The sequence below is a fragment of the Pediculus humanus genome, genomic scaffold (assembly GCF_000006295.1).
Source record: "Pediculus humanus corporis 1103172107399 genomic scaffold, whole genome shotgun sequence".
Lineage (NCBI taxonomy): Eukaryota > Metazoa > Arthropoda > Insecta > Psocodea > Pediculidae > Pediculus > Pediculus humanus.
The window spans coordinates 128,205-153,494 of record NW_002987024.1 but is presented as its reverse complement, the minus strand read 5'-3'; the positions used below and the strand labels follow the sequence as shown (position 1 = coordinate 153,494).

General features: G+C 25.2%; 3 protein-coding genes across 3 annotated transcripts; all 3 read left to right on the top strand.

The window, feature by feature from the left end:
* Positions 1 to 702: 702 nt before the first annotated feature.
* Positions 703 to 3,265, top strand: Phum_PHUM047060 (uncharacterized protein; the record flags this gene model as incomplete). The annotated part of the gene is made up of 8 exons (XM_002423239.1): positions 703 to 730; positions 1,254 to 1,524; positions 1,841 to 2,036; positions 2,119 to 2,227; positions 2,315 to 2,443; positions 2,568 to 2,803; positions 2,875 to 3,093; positions 3,179 to 3,265. 8 exons carry the CDS (start codon positions 703 to 705, stop codon positions 3,263 to 3,265), a joined length of 1,275 nt encoding a protein of 424 aa, XP_002423284.1.
* Positions 3,266 to 11,593: 8,328 nt separating this feature from the next.
* On the top strand, positions 11,594 to 13,042 carry Phum_PHUM047050 (uncharacterized protein; the record flags this gene model as incomplete). Its single annotated transcript, XM_002423238.1, has 4 exons — positions 11,594 to 11,604; positions 11,897 to 11,930; positions 12,211 to 12,623; positions 12,850 to 13,042. 4 exons carry the CDS (start codon positions 11,594 to 11,596, stop codon positions 13,040 to 13,042), a joined length of 651 nt encoding a protein of 216 aa, XP_002423283.1.
* Positions 13,043 to 18,970: 5,928 nt separating this feature from the next.
* On the top strand, positions 18,971 to 19,638 carry Phum_PHUM047040 (uncharacterized protein; the record flags this gene model as incomplete). The annotated part of the gene is made up of 2 exons (XM_002423237.1): positions 18,971 to 19,203; positions 19,587 to 19,638. 2 exons carry the CDS (start codon positions 18,971 to 18,973, stop codon positions 19,636 to 19,638), a joined length of 285 nt encoding a protein of 94 aa, XP_002423282.1.
* Positions 19,639 to 25,290: the final 5,652 nt, after the last annotated feature.

The window sequence follows — 25,290 nt, the reverse complement described above, 5'->3', positions numbered from 1 at the left end:
ATTAGTGATTAGCAAAAAGTAATTAAATGTCAATAAATAAAGCTTATCACATTTTCTCAATAACGGTATATTAAAGAATTTTTTTTTTTTTTACAGTTGGAAAATAAAAATAAATAGGATAACAATTTTATTAAGTTAAAAAAGTTTTTTTTAAATTATATGCGTCATCTCACAATATTACGATTTACTCAAATTTTATAATAAAAAAAAAAACGACGAAAATAAATACTTGGAATCAGCATTTTTTTTAAAATAGAAAAATAACTTTTTTTTTTTTTTTTTTTTTCAAGTTCAATACAGGGCAGTCAACATTTTATTATGTAATAAGTTATATACCGCGAGTAAGAAAATATCCGAGTAAGGTTGGTAAATTTGAAATTGAAATTTTAAATGATAGGTTTTTTAGGCTTATTTTATATCAAAAGTACCATTTTTAAGAATAAAAAGTTTGTTTTTAATTTAATGTTAAAAGGGACTATGATTTAAATTAAAAATAACTCAGTTGTTACTTTCTTTTATTAATCGTAAGAAATTGATTTTGAGTGACCTCGTTTTGGTGCGAGATTGAGAAACCATGCAGCTTAACTTTAAAATTTTTTTTTCTTGCAATTCAGTTAAAAATATTTGTGCTAATAAATATGCTTTTAAAAGTATAGGTTCTTGATTGTTTATTATTTATAAATTTATTATAGTTTTGGAATCATGCCCAAGGGAAAAAGAAAAGTTAAAGGTAAGTTTTGAACATCTACATGTAGAAAAAACCATATTCTCAACTTAAATTTTATTCATTTTTTTTTTTTTTTTTTAACTATTATTATCGTTTTTCTTTAATAAAACCTGAAAGGATTAACATCATAATATTTGATTAATTCTAAAATATTATTTTATTTTAAAAATTTTTTAAAAATTAGATTGTTTAATAATATTGCACCATATGTTGTGGTTACTATGATATGTGTGTATTACGACTTGGTAACCTTGTAATTGAGTATTATCATTTTTAATTAAATTTTTTAATTTTAAAAATTTTCTTTAAATTTTAAACTATTTTACATAAATTCTTTCAATAATTTAATTAAAACTAATTAGCTTCTTTAAACCTTTTAAGGGAAAAAGTCCTAATTATTTTTTCCACTCTTTAGTAAATTGGCTTTTAAAATATGTAATTTAAATTTTAGAATGAAAAATATGTTTTTCTTTTAAGTCGATTTCAAAGTACTATTTATTTTTAAAATTTCCTTTTTTTTTGTTAGGGTTAGTGGGGAAATTGAAAGTGGAAACTTCAGATGAAGATTCTAATTTTGATAATGCTAGTATAATTACTAGTCATTCAGATAACAGAAGTATTGTCGAAGAAGGTTCGGAAGAAGTTGATGAAGCAAGCCAAGAAGAAATTTTTGAAGAAAAATTAAAAGAAGCTATCGATGGTTTGGGAGAAAAGTCAACCCAAAGGAGAATTTCATGTTTGGAATCGATTTCTACAGCTTTTACAAAAAAAATCGTACCTGATTTTATCAATGACAGGTTCTTAATATAATTCTTTTAGGCTCTCTCTCTCTCTCTTGTTTGTTTATTATGAAGCATTAATGACCTTGACATTTAGACTATTTATACATAATTAGTTGTTTTTTTTTTTTTTTTACTATTAGTATTTGTTTTTAGTACATTGCTACTAGGTGACATTGAAGGCAACAATTTATTTTAGTTTGTTTATAAAAGTTTTCAATTCCAATTAAATTATGATTTTTTTTTTTTTTTAAATATTTTCCTTGAAACAAATATTTGAATTTTTTTTAAAAATAATAAATGCGTCACATAAAATATATTATTTTTTTCAAAGGCGAATGACCATCACTGATGCCATTGAAAAATGCTTGAAGAAAGGTCGAGGACAGGAACAATCGTCTGCAGCCAATTTAGCCATTCTTCTTTGCTTTCAACTGGATGATTTGGCTTATGATTTGCGAAAAAGTTTAGGACCTTTGCTGCAGTCATTGTCTCGTGATCTTAGCGTTCAAATTCAAGCTCGAGCAAAAGTAAAAGATTAAAGTTTTAATGGATAATTCTGCTGACTTATTTTAATTATTTGATTGTATGCATCAAGTTTTTACTTTACAGAGTTGCTATGCACTTGCCTTAATTAATTTTTTGGCTGGAAGTGAATTGAATGATATTATTGAACCAATGCAATCATTAGAAGAAATTTTTTGCGGATCATATTTAAAAAGTAATGTTCATTAATTTTTTTCCCATTATCAATTCATTTTATTTTTTGTAAAGTAAAAATAAATAAATATACTTTTTGTGAATATAGGCAATGGTTCAATGCCCAATATTACTGCTGAAGAAGCCAATTTGCATGCTGCTGCTTTGTCTTCCTGGAATCTTTTGCTCACTCTTTTGAGCCCTTCTGATGTATACACGTTTATGTCTTCTAATGAAAGTCATTCTGATATGTTACCGTAATTATATATCGTATTGCTTTTGACAAATTTAAAATATCTACTATTATTATTTTTTTTTTTATTAAAAAAACTAATTTTTTCTTTTTTTTTTTAGTTCAATAGAAAAATTAGGTGAATTGTTAGACTCTAATTATTTGGATGTAAGGATGGCTGCTGGAGAATGTATTTGCTTAGCTTATGAATTAGGGAGAAATTTTGCTACAGATTTTGGTGAAAGTTATTTTGATTCATTGTGCGAAACTCTTAAACAGCTAGCAAATGATTCAAATAGATACAGAGCTAAAAAAGATCGAAAAACTCAAAGATCTAGTTTTAGAGATATTTTACATTTTATTGAAGTAAGTTTTGTCGATTTGGAATTTTGTAAAATTTACTTTAATTATATTATTAATCTTTGTTCTTTTTGCAGGAAGATATAAATCCAGATATACATGTTAAATTCGGACAAGAAATGCTTTTACTGGATACCTGGTGTAGAAAAAAACAGTATGATATGTTTTGTTCAGTATTGGGTTCTGGTACAAATTATCATTTGGCAGAAAATCGCTTCGTCAGAGAAATATTCGATTTAGGTGATAAAATATCATCTATGACTAGTGCTGATTTAAAGCAATCCAAACATGATAGGGTAAATTTTCTTTTCAAACTATTTTTAACCGTTTGTTAAAATAAAGTTTTAAAACAGAAATTAGAAAAATATTGTTTATTTTTAGTATTTAGCAAATGCGGCTGCTTTCAAGGCTAGAACCATATCAAGAGGAAAAAATCGTGATAAAAGATCCATTGTTTTGGCTTGCTGACCAAATTATTATTTCTAATAAAGATTTTTTTTTTTCTTTTTTTTTTTTTTTTTTTTGATAAATAAGTTGTAAAAATTTATTTTTTTTTTTTTGGAAATATATATATATAATCCTCATTTAAAATTTTACAAAGCTGTATAATTTTTTATTTAAAAAAAATATATATATATCTGTCCACTAAAAATAATAATAAAATAAATTGAAAAGCATATTACTTAGATTCATAGATATCATTAAGATTTTGAAAAAATGATTAGATAATTTGAAATTTAAATAGAAAAAGATAGATTAGACAGATGATAGAATTCTACAGAAATTAAAATATTATTAGAAGAAAAGTTTTTAATAATTCTAACAAAAAAAATCAATCAAAAAACAAAAAAAAATTATTTTTAGTTGAGTACTATTGAATATGCATGGTATATAAAACATAAAAGTTTTTTGATTTTTTAACGTTCATCTGATAAAATTAACCTTAGTTATTTAATAAACGTTTAAATAAATTATAGAAAAATCATTTGACTCAATTAAAAATTTTAATAATTTCTAACACTTTTAAATAAACGCAATTAACATTAAATAACATAAATTTTAAAAAAAACAAAATAAAACTTTTTATTTGTAATTACCGCAAGAGGTCTTAAATTCGGTTAAAAAAGTTATAGTTGTAAAATAATCCGCTAGAGGTCCGGTTTTACATTTGTTTTGTTTTTCTATTATAAAGAGAAAGGTTTATTCGAAAAGGTTAACTAAGAAGTAACGGTAATTTGTGGTGAAAAAAAAAAATTTATACAAGTTTTTCTTTGAAGATCCACATTAAACTTTAATAAAATTAAAAAGTTTTTAAATTAGTGTTTTTTTTTTATTATATAACAATGACGTTTTAAAAAAGTTTAAACCGTATTTATTGTTATTATTTAAAAAAAAAAAAAAATAGTATCATCGAGTCGGGTTATCAGGTCGTTTGAGGATTTTTTTTTTTTTTTAAACGGTTACCATGACAACGCGATTTTGCCAAAAGTGTTGCTCGGAGTTTTTGAAAAATGTAAAAACCGCGGAAAATCATGCGCTGGAAATTCTGATGCATTTTATCGTTTCAAATTATTAGTGACATTGTATTAAAAACTTTTTTTTTGGTATGTAGTAAAACACAAATTTAAATTTTTTTAATAACAAAAAGTCAATCAAATCATTCCCTCTTTTTGTTTTAAATTTTTAAATAAAATCAAATAATAATAAAACTTTTTCATTTTAACTTTGCCTTAACGATATTGTTTGATAAAAAAATTATAAAAAAAAAAAAAAGTTACCGAAATTAAAATTTAATGTAAAAAGTTTAAAATTTTACAAACTTTTAATAAATTTAAATTAAATTATACCCATTAAAACGTTTAAAAAAAAAAAAAAATTACTATAACAAATTTAATTGCGTTGAACAAAATTACCTTTCATATGATTATTATTATTATTTATTAATAATTATTGGGACCCTACGAATTAGGGTCTTATACTAAAGCTCTGGGGAGGGGGGCGTCATTCGCATAATTAAAATATGTCGTTAATATGTGTAATTATTAACGAAGGAAAGGGGAAAAAAATTTTTTTTCCACGTTTATTATAATGTTTGGTGGTGATGGTGATGGTGATGGTGGTTGTTGCGGTTGTGAAACATAAAAATCAAAGGAAATCATCAAGAGAGACACATGAAACATGGCAAAAACATTAAGGAGTAGTAAAACACTTTCGGAAAATGAAGGAATAACAGATATTTATCCCTCAATATTACATTTATGGGAAAACGTTGGAAATAAAAAATCACCATGGTGTAAAAAAAGAACATCAGCACCACAATTTCAAACGCAAAATAGTTTTTCTGCATTAAAAAATGTCGTTTTAAAAAGCAGAGGAAGTTGTCCATCCGCAACAAACGTTTATAAAAGGTGAGAGTTGAAAATGTATTATCATTATTATTAAAAATATTTTTTTTTTTTTTTTTTTGTAAAACAAATTATTTCACATGCATGTTGTATTTTTATATATTATTGTATTATGTAAAAGATTTTATAAAAAAAAAAAAAAGTTTTATTAAATTAATTTAACGCTCATTAAAAAAATTTTAAAATCTAACGTCTAATTAGTTAATTTTTTTTTTTTAAAGTTGAGAAATGCTTTCTAGATCAATTAATTAATTAACGTTTTTAAATGAATTTTAAAAACAAAAATCTTGTTTTTAACAAAGCTCTTAAAAAAATTTTTTTGTTTGTTTTTTTTTTTTTAATTACAAAAATTATGTAATGATAATGGTTTTAAAAATTTGTTTTTTTTTTTTTTTTTTACAGGTAAGTTTTAAAATTTTTTATTATTAACGGATTGACTGGATTAAATAATAATAATAATAATAATAATATTGAGTGAAGAAGAATAAGAAGAAGAAGGAGAATAATAATAATATTATTCGAATAATTTCTATAAATAACGAAAAAAGGTAAACATCGATCGATTTACATAAAAATCTACTATTTTTTTTTTTTTTTTGAAATTTTTCGTAAAACGTTTAAACGAATTAATTACGAGCAAATTTAATTAACTCCCAATTTAAAAAATGATAAAAATAACTTTATTTTACACAATGAATAGAAAAAAGAAAAAAAAAAAAAGGAAAAAAAAATTTCATTTTATAGCAAAAGTTGTTACTCCATTTGCAGATCTTTCTAGTAAATAAATAAAATGGTGGAAAAAAGGCGCAGAGTTTTCTTTTCACCGCGCTGACATTTCTCCCGTTTATTAATTTTTTAGCTTTCATATCGACGTCGAAAACTTATTAGTTTCGCGCAGCCACCGCGAACAGCGGTACAATCGCCTTTCTTCGCTTTCCTATTTCCGACATATTTATCCAACGGCGAATTTAAAGTAAAATGGATATAATAATAAACGTGTTGGTTGTTGTTGTTTTACATTTAATATTATAATCGGTAATAATAATTTATAACCGGTTTTCGGTTCCGGTTTGTTTTTTAAAAAAAAATAATTTCACGTTGATGTAATTCGTTAAATTTTTAACAATTTGTTTAATCCCTTACCCCTCCCTCCCCCCTCATTCCTCCCTTGAAATCGAAACAGTGATTCTGCCCGAATGGGCTACAAATTTCCTCATGCGTCAGGTTAAACGTCAGGTTCTTTTTTTTTTTGTTTGAGCCCGAATCGGTTTTGTGTTTGTGCTGTGCAAGTGCAGTGTTAAAAAAAAGAAAAAAGAAGAAAGAAAATAAGGAAAATAATAAAAAAAAAAAAACGGATGGAATAAAAGAAAAGAAAAAAAAAAAGGGAAAAAAATCTTGTCGGGATATTTCGGTAACGTGCAGGTGATCGTTACGGATCGAATCCTTTTCTATTTTCTTTCTTTTTTTTTTTTTTTTTTTTTTTTAAACACGTATACATATATTTTTACAAAAATTTTAATCAGTTAAAAAATGAATAATTAAAAAAAAAAAAAAAAAACAAAGGTTTTATTACGTCATAAATAAATTGTGGCATCGATCGAATATATATATACTCGTATATAAATGTGTTTGTAAAGGGTAAAGGTGCCAGAGGAAGAATAATCTAACCATAATTTTCCTTTTTTTTTTTTTTTTTTATGGTTTTTAATATTAAAAAAAAAAAAGAATCGATGTTTACTTTTGTATATAAAAAAGAAAAAAATTTCCCAACAGTTTTTCATAAGGGGAGACGACAGGGGGCGGAAGGGGCGGAAAAGGGTAAGGGGTAAAGAGAGAGAAAAGAAAAAGAAGTTTTAAAAATCACTTTGGAATTCTTTTTTTTTTTTTTTTGCTCTTTCACAAAAATTTTTTTTTTTTTCAAAAATTGAATGTTTTTAAAAATTAAAAAAAAAAAAAACAAAAATGTCTGCGTATCGCTACGGGGGAGGGGGGGGGAGGGGAGCGGGGGAGGGAAAGAAACGATCAGTATTAATAATGAAATATCGGTTGCAAATTTTTTACCATTTTTAATAAAACTCTAAAAATCTGGCAAAAAAAAAAAAAAGGTTTTGGTATATATATCTAACACATAATTTCCACCCTTAGAATTTTTTATTTACATGCCATAAAATTAATTGCAAACATTGGGTTTTCGTTCAATGATAATAAAATCTCGATTTCAAGTATATCTCTATCTCTATCTCTCTCTCTCTCTCTGGCTGTTGTATACAATTTTTTTTTTTTTACCGTTAGAAATTCGTTATTGAAAATCTCGAACGATTTTTATATTCAAAAGAAAATGAAAAAGAAAAAATTTAAAAATTATAATTTGATTTTCCTAACTAACTCATTCTCTGATTTAAAATTTTCGAGTCCTTGATTTTATATTCATTGTTTGTAATTTGGCATAGTAATTCATTTAGGTCACGGATCGAAAACTGTTGAAATTATTCAACTGCTTATACATATATACAGACACGCGATAGAAAGGGAATTACGAACCTATAATAATAATAATAATAATAATAAGTTGTTTCGATTCTATGCAACATGTTTACGATCGGTTAATAAAACGCACACACACACACTCACACGCACACGCACTTAACGAATAATTGATGGGATTGAGATTAAGTAAATGAAAAAAAAAAAAAAAAAAAAATTCGGGAATTTATTATAATAATGATGATGATGATGATGATATTTATTAGGCGGTTCGTATACACGTTTTAAAAATGGAGGTGGGGCGGAGGACTCCCATGGGGGGAAAGAGAGGGAAGGGAAGGGAAGGTAGTATGTAGTCGTGTTTGTGCCCTAAAATTTATTTATTTATTTTATTTTTCATTTTTTTTTGAGCGTTTTTAATGAAGGATAAAAAATCGTATTAAAAAAATTTTCTTTTTTTTTGGTGAAAATTGGGGTTTTAATGTACCTTACAAAGCTTTGTGTGCTTATTTTGAGTTTAACGAACAATTCAAATGTGTAGTAAAAAAAAAAACTTTTCTTTTATGATGTTAAAAAAAAAAAATTTTCCGTCCCGTTTTTTTTTATCCCGAACGACAAAGAAAAAAAAAATTAAAAAAATTTTCTTTTTAACGTTATACGCACGCTAATATAAATTTTTAAAAAGGTTTAAAAAAAACTGGAATTTTATTTGTCGTAGTATTGAAAATTTCATTTATAGTGATAAGGAAAAAAGTCATTTTTAGAAATTTCTAGAATAAAAAAAAACAAATTAGGGCTAGACGGGAATATATATTTATTTAGATTTTAAAAAAATTTCTCTTTAAAAGTAATTTTCGGTTTAGAAAAAAAAAAAAAAAAAAAAGAAAATTTAAATTATCCGCTAAGTCGAAATCTAAATAAACTTTTCTTTTTTCTTTTTTTTTCGACGCTTCCTTCCTTACTCCTTTTCTTCCCTCCCCTTTCCTCCTCCTCTACCCCTCACTCTCCCATTTTTCCTCCCTTTTTTCATCTCCCGCTTTTCCTTTTAAAAAGCAACAGAAAAAAAAAGGAAAAAAAATTTAATTTATTTTTAAGTCGCGTTTGCTATTAATAAAAAAAAAAAATTATTATTATTATTAGATTATTTATTTATTTATTGTTTATTATTATTATTATTAATAAATAAAAATAATTTTTTTTTTTTTAATGGAAAATATTTCACGGTTAATAATTAGTCTGCTCAACCGGAAAGAGTAAAAAAAAAAAATTTTTTTTTTTTTTTTTTTTTAATTATAAAATCTCTGGAGTTTTTCTTTCTACTTAGTCCAAAGGAACCTAATTAAATTTTATTTTTAAAATTTTTTCTCTTTTCTTTTTTTTCTTTTTTTCGAAGGAAAAGAGAAGGAGATGGGGAGACGGGGGGGGGAGGTAGAAAATAATTAAAAATAAATTCAATATCGAAAATTTAAAAAAAAAAATTTTAAATTAATTTTTATTTTTTTTAAAAATGGAAAAGCAGAAAAATTTGTGTTGCCTCAAACTGTTGTTGGTTCTTTATTTGACATTTTTTTTTTTTTTTTTTTTTTTGCTGATAGGGAGAAAAAAGAAAATTTTTTTCTTATGCCCTAGAGAAAAACATCTTTTCTTTTCTTTTTTTTTTTGTAAGTTTTACCAACTTTAGAAATTTTTTTTTTTTTTTTTCTGTTAGGTATCTTTTAGTTTTCAGTAAGATTTCAAAACTTTTTATTTTTGGCTTAAGTTATAATTAATCGAAATGAGAGAGAGAGAGAGAGGGAGAGGGAGAAAAAAGAATTTTATTCAATTATGTTGTTGCTGTTGCTGTTTTTTTTTTTTGAAGGGGGGGGGAAGGGGGGTTTAAATTTTTTTTTCTTTTGATCGTTTACAATAATCATCATCGTCGTCGCAATTTTTGTTGTCTTCTTTCGAAATTTAATAAAGTGGAATTAATTAATTAATTTATCTTTTCGAAAACAACGCGAGCAATAATTTATTTTTCGAAATCGTTGAAAATGAAATAAAAAGGAGGGGGAGGGAGGAAGGGAGAGTGGGGGGAAAGTAGTAGAAAAAAAAAGTAAAAATAAAAATTGAATCGAAGATGAACAATGAACCCGCTGTTTTATTTTACCAACAACAGTAAAAGTAAAATAATTTTATTATCAACAGCGTGGCAGTTATTATTATTATTATTATTATTATTATTATATTTTGTTTAAGGCGTAAATTATCTTTCATTATTTTATTACGTCAAATTGCTTAATAATAATAATAATAATAATAATAATAATAATAATAATAAAAAAGGATAAGTTTGTCATTTGACCTCAATAACTTTAACATTTTAATTTAATTTTATTATGTGCAATTAAATCCGCGTTTTCTTTTTTTCTATTTTTTTTTTTTTTTTTCGGAGAAAAAGAAGAAGGAGAAAATAAATAATTATATTTTATTTTATTTTATAAACTTTTTAATAAAAAATAATAATAATGATAATCGATCGTATTGTAGAATTTAATTTAAAAAAAAAAAAAAAAAAATTTAGGTTGTGTTATTACGTAAACGACCAATATCGGTTGAGAAAATCAGGTTTTGTTGTTTTTTTTTTTTAAACATGGAATACAAATGAAAATAATTGCCTTTTTTAACCGTTAAATTTTTCCAATGTAATGTCGGAGAGAGAGAGAGAGAGAGAGAGAGAAAACTATAAAAATTACATAATAAAAAGCCGTTAAAATAATTTGAAAATGTTTTAGATTATTTACTAGAGTTGATAAGAGATAAAATGGCTGAATTAAAAGTGGGAATGTTTGATTGACAAAATTTGATTGAAAAAATTTGAATGAAAATTTAAATGAAGAATGTTTGATTAATTCCAGGGGAGTTTTTTTTTTATAATTTACAAAAAAAATAAATAAATAAATTACGGTAATTTTACTTGCCGAACATAATGATAACGATTGTAAGAAAAAGGTGAATGATGATAATTTTCGAGATAAAACGTTTTTAACGTGAAAGTACCTGATAATGGAGGTACAAATACCTCTTTTTACAGTTTAACTGTGTGTTTTTATGAGGGAATAATACTTTTTACAAGCATTAAAACACAAAATGTTTTCTTAAGGCGGCCATATTTTTTTTAAAAAATTTTCTTGCATTATGGTGTGTGCATGTGTGTGTGTGCGTTTACTCAGTTCGAGGAGTTTAATTTAAATATACCAAAAAAAAAAAAAGAAAAAAATTTATTTCAAAATTAAAAATCGATTAATAATAAAAAAAAGAGCGAAAAATTTTTATTACGTTTTAGTTAGATTAAAATTTAAAAAAAAAAAATGTGTAGTAATCCTTCAATAATTTTTATTACACTGATTAGCTTTTTTACTCGTACAAAAAGTTTTCTAAATTTTATAGATTGAAATTTAATTTAAAAAAAAAAAAAAACCTAATTTATCGATTATGTTTGTTAAAAAAAAAAAAAGAAACAAATTTTGTTTGTTTGTTTGTTTGTTTTACAACGTATAAATAACAATAAAAGTTTTGTGTGAATTTTGATTAATTTACACACATAAAAAAAAAAAACAATAATTTTATTTGAAATTAATTACATAATCATTAATCATAACAAATTTGTGGACACTATGAAACGACTAAAAAATTATTATTTATAAATTTGGGGAGCCATTAAACAAAAAAAAAAAAAAATTGAAAATTATTCAAGTTGTAAAAGTAGATAATTTTCCTGTTTCCAGGGGGGGGAAAGGGTTTGTGTTGGGCCCAATTGTTTTTCTCACGTAATCAATAATTATTATTATCAATACTAACGTCATTTTCTGTGTCGCGTTTAATAATAATAAAACGATGGTGCCATTCATCCATTTATATATAAATTTTAATGGTTTTCAAGTAATTATGTAAATAATACTTAAGGTTATTGACCTATTAATTATAAAAATCATTTTAAAAATAAGTCTCTTTTTTATTTATGCGTCTTTTGTTTTTGCCAGATTTTAAAAAAGAGTTATTATTTTAAGAAATTTGCGCCAAAACATGTAATGAAAACAATAAATTAATTTAAGAAAATTTATTATTTATTGAACAGTGATAGTTTATTTATATTTATAAGTCAAAAATAAGTTTTACACGCACTTTCTTTCTCTCTCTCTCTCTTTTTTTTTTTTTTTTTTTGGTCTTTAAGGGAATATATCAGAAATATTAAATTATTTTCCAGAGTAATAAAATTGTCAAGGAAAAAAAAAAAAAAAAACAAAAAGGAAAAATGAATTGAATGAGAAAGATAGGGAGAGAGAGAGAGAGAGAGAGAGAGAGAGAGAGAGAGAAAAAAAAAAACTAATTTCTAGGGCGGAGATCCAGTGATTTGAAAATCTTCAACATTTTGAAGAAAAAAAAAAAAATTGTTTTTTTTTTTTTTTTTTTTTCCTCCTCTCTCGCAAATATTAAAAATGAGGATCCATTAAATAAATGAAAAATTAATCGAAAACTTAAATAAAGGTTGGAAATAGTTTCGTGGTGGGGGGAAAGTTGTGCAAGTGTTGTCCCTGCCGCCAGGGCAGGGGAAAATCATTAGAAATAGAGGAAAATATTTGCGGAAAAGAGAACCACGATCATCAGTTGTTCAGAACGGAGGGAGATAATGATAAAGAAAAAGATATCGAATGTGAAAAATCATCGGATCCGCCTTTGCTGATATCATTGCAAACTCAGCTTCACGATATCGAAAAAATCGAAAAAAAGCAAAATGGTGACGATTCTTCATCGAGTTCGACTTTTTTTTCTAAAAACTCTAGCATCAGAAAAGATCATCGTGGTTCGGAAGATTCGAGACAATTTCAAAGCTCTCCTTCACCTACTTGCAGCATATCAAATATTTATTTGATTAAAGGCAGAAGAAAAAAGAAAATAAGGTTTGTGGTGATTTCGATGAAGCTTTTTTCTAAGGGATTCTCTCTCTCTCTCTCTCTCCACCATTTTGTTTCAACATTTTTCTTTTCCTAAATTTTCTTTTCCTCTCTCTCTCTCTCTAAGGAAACCCTTTGAAAAAAGCTTTTCTCACACAAAACACCACAATGTCTTTTTTATTCGGCAAATCATTTTAAAAAAAGTTTATTTATTTCCATGTTCGCGAAATAGTCGAAGTGTAACAAGTACTAGCAGTGAAACAAGTGTTCCGGCTGGTACTTTAGTAAGTACTTATGCTGGAGGAAGCGGAAGTGGAAACGTTGCAAAAATGCAAGCCGAGCAAGGATCTATTAAAGAGCTTAAAAGCTACCAGACCAATAGGTATTTGAGAAACAGGAGACACACACTTGCTAACGTTCGGTGAGTTTTATTTCGTGTTTTTTTTTTTTAAAATAAAAATCGTGACGTCACACTAATACTAAACATGATCATGACGTCATGAAAATACTAAACATTTTACGTACAAATTAATTCGAACGAATTATTTGTTAAGGAAAAAAGTGTGAAACTTTTGCGGGGGAGAAAAAAAAATTCCGTTAATATTAATTACAAACCCTAGAAAAAAAAAAAAAAAAAAATTTGTGTCAATGATTTTTCTCGATCGCAAAAGGAAATTGCGGTAAACATTTGTGATCAAATTTTTTTTTTTTTTTCGTTTTAACGATAAAAAGAAAAAAATAATCAACGGATTGATAAATCGCTTAACGCCCTTTAAAAAACTTGACGCAAAGACAGGTAAATAAAGGTTATGTGAAAAGATCACGGAATTGGGGAGACATTTTATAAAAAAAAAAAAAAAAGAAAAAATTGCCTAACATGTAATTCGAAGGATAAAATTTTTTTTTTTTTTCGGTTTGAAAATTTTCCAAGGGGAAAAATACGTTATATTTTTTAAACAACGTGAATATGTTAGTTTTTTTAGCGAATGATTGGGTTTTTTTTCCCTTTGATTTCCCTGTGTTTGCTGTCGTTTCCGTACAGCAGCAGCACCGATCAAATAATAATAATAATAAAACAGCATTTATTGAATTAAAATAATTTTTTTTTTTTACCGTCGTCACACACAGCATCACACACACACACGCACAGGCGTTATAAATAGTAAAAAAAAAAATAATCTTTGGGGGGTGAATTTTTTTTTTTTTTTTGGGGGGGGGGGGAAATTTCCGGAACAAATTTTCCGAAAAACAAAATAAAAAATTTTTAAAGTGATAAAAACAATATTTTTTATAAAAAAAAAACAATTTGTCAAAATACAAATAAAAATTTGTCGTATAAACCGTATGGTTACCAGACCGTATAATTTGAAACCTTAAACTAATTGAATTTTCTTTTTTCACAAGAATAAACAATTGTTTTACTTTTCTTCCTTTTCCTTTCCCTTTCTCTCTATCTCTCTCTCACACTTTTTTTTTTATCCTTCATTTTTTCCTCCTCACCTCTTCGCACCTCTTCTCATGTAAATAACCTTTTAAAATTTAATTGAATTAAATTAGTTGTTGGTTTAATCCTTTTTCACCTTTCATCTTATAAAAATCAATAAAAAAAAAATCAACCTTTTATCAAAACACGCTTTCATTGCCCCCCCCCTTTTTTTTTTTATTCTTATTGACCCAACACGAATAAATTTTTTTTAAGTCCCTCAACCTATTTATTAAATGAGAAATTCAACCTTCTCCCGTTATCCAGGGGTTCGACCTTATTTTCATGTAAAGGATTTGGTGTTCGAACATGCGAAGGTAGTGAGTGGGTCATTTTTTTTTTTTTTTTTTTTTTCATTAACCTTTTTTAAGAAAAAAAGTGGAAATGGGATAGTTGTTATATTCCTTTTGTAATGACGTTTTAAAGGGGACAAAGTTGAAAGAAGTTTCCAGAAAGGAATTTCACAATCTTAAATTTTTTCTTAGTTTTCATTCATAAATTTTCAAAATGTCAGAATTGAATTCATTATTTAGTCGGGATTAAAATTTTTATCCCCCCCCCCCCTTTATTTGTTTCTACGTGTTGAAAAATTAAGCTAGGGAGTAGGGATTGCAACGAAACGTGGAAAAATCTAGAATTTCGAACATAAATTATAAAAAAAAAAAAAATTCAAAGTGTCAATTTGTGTTCATTTTTGATAGGTATGATCAATGGTAGGCTTTTCAATTTCCACTTTTCCGTAAATGTTGGTACACATGACAATTTTATTACTCGAATTTCAAAACATAATTAAAACGTTAAAATTATAATAATTGATTGAAAATTTTTTAACGATTTTTTTTTCTTGTTTCAGGTATGTACTTATAGTATTATACGTTTAATTTTAACGGTTTTTTGGAATTCAAATAATTATCGGTAAGTTTTAAAAAATTGTTTTTAAATTTAAAATGAAAAAAAAAAAAAAAAAAAATGAAACGTGGAAATTATTACGTAATTTTTTTTTTTTAACGAGAAATTGTTTACGTAAATTGCAACGTTTTTAAATTTTTAAACTATTATTTAATAAGTAGTTAGTAATAATATTTAAAAGTAAAATAACCTGATTGAACAAAAAATAGTGTATATAAATCAAATGAGAATAAGTGAAAGTCGTGATAAGATAATCGTTATTATTATAAATTTCGCCAACAACAACAAATGGGGGGAGGGGGAAGGGGGAAAAACGTTTCCGCGTCTCTCATGCACCACCATTACCACCTGTTTACCTGTTTGAATTAGAAAAATTATCGAATTTAAAAAAAAATGTTTTTTTTGGGGGGAGGGGAGGGGAGGAACTCTTAAAAATGTTTTTTTTTTTTTTATGAAAGTAATATGAGTGAGAGAGAGAGAGAGAGAGAGAGAGAGAGTGATACGTAATTATCAATTTACCATTTATTTGATTTATGGAAAATTTCACGAAATGATTCCTTATGCAATCATCACAATATTTTTAATTGTTATTAAAGTAATAATTTGCTTGTATTATTATTATTATTATTATTATTACTATTATTACTATTATTGTAGTAGTAATTGGTATAATGATCGAAAACGATGCGCGAGACTGTGTAATTGTAGTGGAATGTGTTTATTTCACGGTTGTCGCCATTTTTTTTTTTTTTTTTTGTTTAATTTTCATCAGGTATAAAAATACGCACATTATTTACCATTTCGTTTACTTATACGGGTAATAATAATAATAATTAACGTTTGAAACGTATTATTATTATTATTTTCCTTTCCGGGCAGTAATAAAATGTATGTGTATACTTTGGTACGTCGTTCAATTATTAAAAGTTTTATTATTATTATTATTATTATTATTATTATTATTATTATTATTATTATTATTATTATTATTATTATTATTATTATTATTATTATTATTATTATTATTATTATTATTAATAACATTTTACGGAATTATTTTTCCCTAGTAAAATACGATGACGATTTTCGAAAAATCGACGGGGGGACGGGGGAAGGGGGGGGAAATCACAACTTGAGTTAAGATGGTGGTTTAACATGATGTTGAATGAGTTGTAGTATCGAAAGAATGATGAGACGTTAATAAAAATTTCTTATCAGTCGTGTTATCATCCCTAATCCAAAATAAAGAAAAGATCGATTACGTTTCGATTTGTTATTAAAAAAAAAAGAAAAAAAAGAAAACTTTTTGAATTTTGGGTTGCCATCTTGGCAAAATACCACACCTCATTTGAAAACATTTGTTACAACTGAACATTTACCAAAAGCCGAAAATATATTTTACATAAGTTTTAATAATAATAATAATAATAATAATAATAATAAAACAAGTATAATTAATTATCGTGAGCCTGTTTCTATGCAAAATAAAAATAAATTTTCGGTTTATTTAATTTTTAATTTAATTTAAAAAAAAAAAATTATAAAAAAGGATTTAAAAAAAACAAATAATCCGAATTTTGGGAGGGAAGGGGTGAGGGAAATAATAATAATAATAATTATAATAAATGATGAAATGTTTTTACGTAAAAATATGTACACACGAATCGACATTATTTTAATAAAAACTTTTTTTCTTCGTAGCTTTTACCCAATTTTTAAATCGTAAATATATCAAAAAGGATTAGAAAGGTAGCGGAAAAACCGTGTGGCGCGTTTTATTATTATTATTATTATTATTATTATTATTATTATTATTATTATTATTTTATTTATAAAAGTAAAAAATATATATATGCGTTGCCATCATAAAAATAAAAGATGGAAAAACTTTTTACTTACGAAAAATTGAATCGAATTTTCTTTTTAAATTTATAATATAATTAGTAATAAAAAGAGAAAATGAGGAAAAGTGCCAAACAAAAGGTAATTATTGTTTATTTATTTTTTATTTTTTTTCCGCCATTGAAAAAACAGATTTTTTTTCGGTGGAAAAAATAAATAAATAAATAAATAAAATGATTTTTTATTGTTTTGATGATTAATATTTTATTTAAAACGTTTATTTCGATCTATAAAAAAAAATAATATTTATCTTCGCGAGATTTCCCTCTCTCTCTCCCCATCGCTTTCCCACCACCCATCCCCTCCCCTTCTTTCCCCCCAAGAAAAAAACATGCAATCGATGACGTGTTTCCGTTTTTTTTGTTTTTTGATTTTTACACAAAAATTATTACGTCACCATTTTAATAAATAATATTTTTGCACGAAAAAAAATTTTTTTTTTTTTTCTTAAATTATGGAATTGAGTTTCGTGGGGGGAGGTGGAGGGGGAGGGGAAATCATTCGCGAACGCGTAATTTATTATTATTATTTTTTCATAATTTTTTTTTTTTTTTGTAGTCTCCCACTTAAAAGCAATAAAAAGAATTTTTTTTGCAAACGTGAGAATAACTCAAAAAAAAAAAAAAAAATTTTTTTTTTTTTTTTTTTTTTTAATATCACGACATAAACTCGGATCATTTAACATTATGTGAAAATGTGGGTTTTTTTTTTGTAAGCAAATCAGAAATAGACTTGGACATCAAACGAATTTTCTAGAAATATCTATCGAAACCCCCCGCCCCCCCCCCAAACAGTCGTTTGGAATGAAAAGTTTAAAAATATATATATTAAATATTATTAAAAAAAATTATTTATATATATATATTTTCAGGGTTGGACGTAATGAGATATTTAAATTTAAAAAAATTTTTTTTAATTGCAATTTTAAAAAAAATAAATTAAGGTGAAATCATTTTACCCAGACCTTTAAATTAAAATAATAATAATAATAATAATAATAATAATAATAATAATAATAATAATAATTGATTGATAAATGAGGTCGTTCAGATTTGAGGAAAAAAGTATATTTGAGCAGGTAGTTCAAGGTTTAAAAAAAAAGGAAAATTTGTTGAATTTTCCAGTAAATACTAAATTTCCTATTTTTTTTTTATAAATTAACCCCCTTAAAAAAGAGAGAGAGAGAGGGGGAGAGAAAGAGAGAGAAAGAGAGAGAGAGAGAGAGATTGCAAATTGTAATCAAACAATTCAATGATAATTAAAAAGAAAAAGAGTATATACATAAATTAGTTTTGTTTGTTCGTACTAATCAGGTTTTTTTTGGGGGGAGGGCAGGGGAGGGGAGGGAAAAGAAATCTATATTAAAATAAATCCGAAATGCAAATTTTAAATTTAAAAAAAAAAAAAAAGAAAATGGATGGTTTCGATGAAAAAAAACCGGCCAAAAAAAAAAAAAGAAGGGTGGAAAGTCAAAAAGTAGGTAGGAGAGGAGAAAAAAAAAAGGACGATACAAAAAAAAAGAGGGATAAATGAGAGAAAAAATAAAAGAGAGATAAAGATAGATAGATAGAGATACAGAGAGAGATAGAGATAGATAGAGAGAGAGAGTAAAAAAAAAAAACATGGACGAGTCGCTTTGAATTCACTGCGCCTTGTCATTTCCTTCTATATTATATACCGAAGACAACTTTTTCTTTCAGTTCTGGAAGTTTCCGCCGTGTCGGCGGATGTGGTTTTAAATTTATTTTAATTATTAATTTTTATTTTATTTTATTTATTAATCGTGTAAATAATCGAGAGATCGAACGATTTATTATCGATCGTTTAAATAAAATCGTTTTTTTTTCTTTTCACTTTTCTCTCGGAGTCTCTCTTTCTCTCTCGTTCGAAATAAAATATCGAAAGTTTTTTTTTTTTTAAAAAAAAGGCGCGAAAATCGTTTTCGGAAAAAAAAATTACGTAAATATGGCGTTCGATTTTTTTTCTTACGAAAAAAAAATAATGTCGTGTCGTTTTTCCATCGAATTTTTCCGTTCAAGTGTTCGAGAGTGAAAAGTTTATGTGGGAAATGTCGAAAATGACGATACCTGAATTAAGGCTACCGGTTGTTTGTTGTTCAGCAACTCCTGATGAATCTTCTTCTTCAATTGATATGGATGAGATTTCAAGGATTTCCCAAATTCGATCTGATCCCGAACCTGATGGATCGAAAATACCTGATAAAGGAACCGTGTCTTTTTTAATACCTCCTACAAATTCTTCAACGAAAAGGAGGCATTCGTGGATTTGTAGGTGAGATATTTTTCAATTCAAAATTTAAAAAAAATAATTTTCATTAAAATCCACGTACGAAACAGTAATGCGTAGGGGGGGGGGGTAGGAAGAGGAGGGGAAGGGAAAGGGAAGAGAAGGGGGAGGAACAGGAGGGACCGCGACCAAAAAAATAAAAAATTTCTAATTTATGAAAAATGTAAAATTTAAAATTAAATGCGATTTTTTTTCCCCAAGGCTTTTTTTTTTTTAATAAATTTATGTATTTTCATTTTAATAAATAAATAAAAAAAAGAAAAATTACGATCATTGGCAAAATGGCAAAATAAGTGAAATTTGAATCATCTCTCTCTCTCTCTCTCTCTCTCTTTCTCTTCCCCCTTAAGTAACTCTTCTCCTTTAAGGTTAAAATCGCAAACACACACTCACACACACGCACACACTCACTACATATGACTCCCACGCAAAAGGTTTTTTTTTTTTTTGGCACTTTTTTTTAATTTAAAAAAAAAAAAAAAAAAAATGCTACAAAGAATTTGGCTCGGATTAAAAAAAAAAAAAAAATCACGACGAACGACAATGTTTTTTTTTTTTTTTTTTTATAAAAAAAAAATCTATGTTTAACTTATAGTAAAATTTAAAAAAAAGTCTTCTGCTTTAATTATAAAATAAGTTAATTGTGCGTCGGTTTTTATAAGTTGATAGGTTCAAAATTTATTATTATTATTATTATTAATTTATGAAAATAACATAAAAAAATTTTTTTTAATTAACGTATTTTTTTAATAAATCCTCGGACGAAAATAATAATAATAATAATATTAATAATAATTCGTTACACGACGTGTGTAGGTAAAAAAAAAAAAAAAATATTTTCACTTTGAAATTTTTTTTTTATAATTAAAAATCAAAGAAAATTTTTCTTTTTAATTTTTGATGATTTTCCCACTATCAGTAATAATAATAATAATAATAATAATAATAATAATAATAATTTAGATGATTAATTAAATTTATTTATTTATTAACGCACACGTGTTGTGATAATAATTTTAATTAAACGAACATTTAAAAAAACGCGAATTTATTTTTTGAATAATAATAATACTAATAAATTTACGTTTATTAATGATGATGATGATAATAGTGATAACAACAACAACAACAACAGATCGTTTGTTTAATTTGGTGACTAATACACATATATATATGAAACAGGTTCGTTTGTTGTTAATTTTTTTTTAAAAAAAAATATGACTGAACGTCTCAAACATTTACAATCACACGACGTTCATTCAACAGAAAATGCAAAAAAAAAAATAAAGAAAATTCTGTCGTCGTCTACCAAAGCAAAAAAAAAAAAAAAAAAAAGATTCTTTGTTGTTATTATTATCATTATTATTATTTTTAGGTGATTTTTCCCTGAGTCGTCGGTAAAAACGAATTTTCTTTTTTTTTTTGTTAAATTTTTTACGTGCGTGAGTGAGTGTTTGTGTGTATATGTATGCGTCACGTATCAAGGAAAAAATAATAATAATAATAATAATAATAATTGTGATGTTGTCTTATCATTGTTACAATTTTTCCGTTTTTTAGTTGAAACAAACAACGAGAAATAAAAATAAATTTTTTTTTTTGTTAAAAAAACTTTTCGGTTTTGTTTTTTTTTTGGGTGATTTGCGGTTTGTTTTATTTTTTATTTATTTATTTGATTTCTTATCAAAAATAATTGCGTTTTATTTAATTATTTAATTATTTTTTCGAGTGAGGAAATTGTAATAATAATAATAATAATAATTTAATTGCGATAATTTTTTGTTGTTGTCATAAGTGCAATAAATAGTTTAAATTTAATCATAATATATTAATTGATTGAGTGTGTGACGTAATCAATCAATAAAAAAAGTGAATTAAAAATAAATAAAAATAATTTGTAATGGTGGTGGTGGTGGTGGTGCGTGTGTGCGTGTGCGTGCGTGTGCGTTCAGTGAAAATATTAAATAAATTCAGGGCCTGATTTTTTTTTTTTTTTTCCCTAAATATTTAAATCGAGAGAGCGGTTTGTCCTTACTTTTAAAATTAATAGTTAGTACAACAACAACAACAACAACAACAACAATTTACCTTCAATTAAATAAATTAACTAAATTTCACACCGTTAATTTAAATTCTCTCTCTCTCTCTCATTTTTTTTATTATTAGGGCAATAATTTTATCAAAAAAAAAAAAAAAAAATTGTAACAGTTTGTGTCATACATTAAAAAAAAAAAAAAATTATTAATAATTAGAGTCTTTTTAATGTTTTAATTAAAACAATCGGAATTTTTTGTGAAAAAGTGTTTCACATTAGTTTCATTTGGTTGTTTCGGTGTAAAGTAAAAACAAACGTTTGTCGTATATATATATATATATATGTATGATTTTTATTCGCGTTATAAAATTTTTCGAAAAGAAGACATAATGAAGAGTAATCGTCGTTTCGTTGTACAATCATCGCCATTGTATTTTAATTTTTTATGCGAAAGTGACGAAGGAACACCGGAAAATGAGGAAAATCCAATAACGAAATTATTGTCACCTTCATCTGTGACTATGCAAAGAAGTTTGTCGGCACAGGAACACGTGAGCCATTTTAAAATGTCTTCCGATTGGTCTTCGTCGTCTGTGAGCTTTATTAAAAAACACTCACAATTGAGTAAAAGAAGGAAAAGGTTGATGATCGTTGGGGGTTTGGATAACCGGTAGGTAATATTTGATAATAAAAAAAAAAATGAAATTATTATTATGAATCCTTATTTATATAGAAATAAGTTGAGGAGTTGGTCGTTTTGTATCCTGGTGAAGGATCGGGTTTTTCTATCGGAGGTTTTCAAATGCATTCAAGTGAAAAAATGAGTAAAAGACGAGAAGTGGATTTATTTTAAGGCCCTTTGAGAAAAATTTCCTCACTCGATGAGTTCATTTCAAGTGAAATAAATTTCTAACAACTCTTTATATATATATATTTAAATGTCGTTTTTAAGGAAACGGAAAATTATTAAAGAAAGGAAAAGATATTTTCGTTACCTATCCTATGAGTTAGTTATTCGTGGGTGGATTCAAGATTGAATCCAAATCCCTTCATTTTATATGTTTTTTATCACGCGTGAATTATTCAAAGGATTATAAAAATTTTCTTTTTAAAAAAAAAAAATTTTAACTATATTTAGATTCATTATTTTATTTTCTTAATTGAGAGAATCCGTCATTGAAAAAAAAAAAAAAAACGAATTTTTTTTTTTTTTCTATTTCAACCGTTTAATTAACGAAAAAAATCATCGTACTATTAGTTAATATTATTAAATACAGAGGTCGCGGCATTCGCACTATGGAAAGCGGTGGAAACGATAATGTTTTCAAATGTTAACGCTAGAATGCGCGTCGAAAAATTAACTGTCAATATCATGAGAATAAAATTAATAATAAATTATTTTATTATTATTATTATTACTATTTTAATTTTTTTTTTGAATTTATTTAATTTATTATTAAAAAAGTAAAAACAGATATTTATTATTTCTAACATAAATGACAAAACGAGAAATTGTTATTTTTTAAAATGGAAGTTAACAAAAAAAAGTGGATATTGGAGTTTTTGTATTTATTAATAAAATGTCTGCTGTGTGAGAACAAATTGAAATTTTTATTTTTATTACATCATGATGGTTAATTAAAGAGTATAATATAATAATTTCTTTGTAAAGTTTAGTGCTTTTTAATAAAATTCCCCTAAATAAATGTTTCTAAAACTATTTTTAACAATATGTAAAAACTTTGATGTTGATATATTTTTTTTTCATATACACTTATAAATGAAAATTACAATATAATTAATAATAACATTTAATTATTTTAATTATTAGCATAAAATTACTTTTTTAATATTTCAAACCTATTCAAAAAAAAAAAAAAATCATTCATTTAAATTTTTATAAAAAAACTTCTCATGAATGAAAAATTTTTTCCCTTGTTGAAATTGATTTTATTATTTTAAATTAAAAAGTTATTATTATTATTATTATTAGCACAAATTAATTCATCAATAATGCTTAATAATTATAAATAATATTATGCTTAAAGAAATTGGAATAATAATTTTATTATTATTATTATTATCCTCAGGAAAGAAAATGTAAATAAAAATGAATTAATTAAGAATAAGGGAGGGAATGGAATGGTGGAATTGTGAGGTTAAAAAGAGTAAGATAAAATTATAATATTAATAATATAGTAAAAAATACACCGACGAAGGAATATATATATATATAATAACATTAACTTAATTTATAAAAACATTTTATTTATAAAAAAATGTCGTTAAAAAAAAAAATTTTTTTTAAATTATAATTTTCTCTCTCACTGTCATTTATATATATAATTAACAATAAAATCCTCACCTCACGTTTTATTCAATATTTTGCAAATGTTTTTTTTTTTTTTTTTTTTTTTTTTTTTTGCGATTGTTTATTTTAAAATTAAGATAATTGTTGTCGTCGAATGTTTTACAATTAAAATGCCGGTCATTTTACGTTTGTTAACACTCACCCGAAACGGGACCGTAATCCGAATGATAATTATTTATAATTTACATTTTGTATTCAATCATTTTATAATATTTTCACAGGTTTTGAAAAGAAACAAAAGTAGAAAAATCTCCTGCTGCCTTTTTACTCCTTTAGTCTTATTAAGGTCGTTACAAAGTTTGGAAGCGATGTGTGTGTGTGTGCGTGCGTTATTTATTGCGGTTAAAAGTGAAAAAAATATTTATTAATTATTTACTTTTATTTTTTGTTTTTTATTACGTATTTAGAGAGTAATTAACGGTTTTTAATCACGAAAAATTATTATTAATCATAATTGTATATTTTTTTTATTTTTTTTTTTGACGTAATCGTATAAAAGGTTTTCGATTGATTATAAAAATGATTATGATGATGAAGATATTTTAATCGCCATTTTGAAAAAAGTAATAATGAGAAAAAAATTTTTATTCGCGACACGAAAATTGTTTTCGTTTTATTTAAAAAAAAGTGAAATGTTATTTCTAAAAAAGTTAATTTTTTAAATTAATTTATGTGAATATATAAAAAATAAAAAATTTTACTTGATGTCGTTCGATAAAAATTTTTGCATATGTCGATTTACGATGTAACAAAATAAAAAAAAAAAAAGAAAAAATTTCAAGAAGGCGGTGAGATGCTCATAAGATAACAATGATTGTTGTTCATTTAGATTTCTCTTATTGTTGTCGTTAGTAATTATTATTTACGATTTTAAAAAGATGGGTCGACGTTACATTTATCATTTCGAATATTCGTCCACCTTATATTTTTTTTTTTACTTTATTATTATTATTATTGTTATTTAGTCAAGTGATGTAGTAAAAGTAAAACAATTGTTGACGAAATGATGAGCAAATTTTTTTTTTTTTTAGATAATAGTCATTAATTGTTTATTTTTATTGTCAACAGACTGCGCTGTCAAACTAACGACCCACATGTTTGATTCGTAAACCATTTTGACACAATTAAGATGGCGGTAAATTTTTTTTTTTTCTCGTTTTTTTTTTTTTTTTTATAGTATAAATGTGATTATGAATAAGTAAAAAAATGTTTTAAAATATGGACATATTTATACGATTGATTATATAATTTTCACGTGTTAAAAAAATAGTAGGTTACGAACTTTAACCTAAAATATTTTACAGGCTAATTTTGGTTTAGATATTAGCGATAATGTCAACGGGTAAAATTAAATGTATTAAAATAATATTGGTTTGATAAATATTTGATTTTGCTTGGGTTTTTTTTTACGTTGATAAAGCATTCATTTAGTTATCACAATATATACCCATGTATATACATATTAAAAAAAAAAGTATTGTTCTCCTCGGTTAGTTTTAGGTAAATTTTTAATAAATTGAATAATTTATTAATTATTTTGATTTTTGTGGGAAATAGTGGGGGGGGGAAGGGGAAAATACACCACAGATTTGATAAATACATAATTTATAAAGAAAAACAAACAAACAAACAATTCGCATCTCTCACAATTTTGTTTGTAAATTTA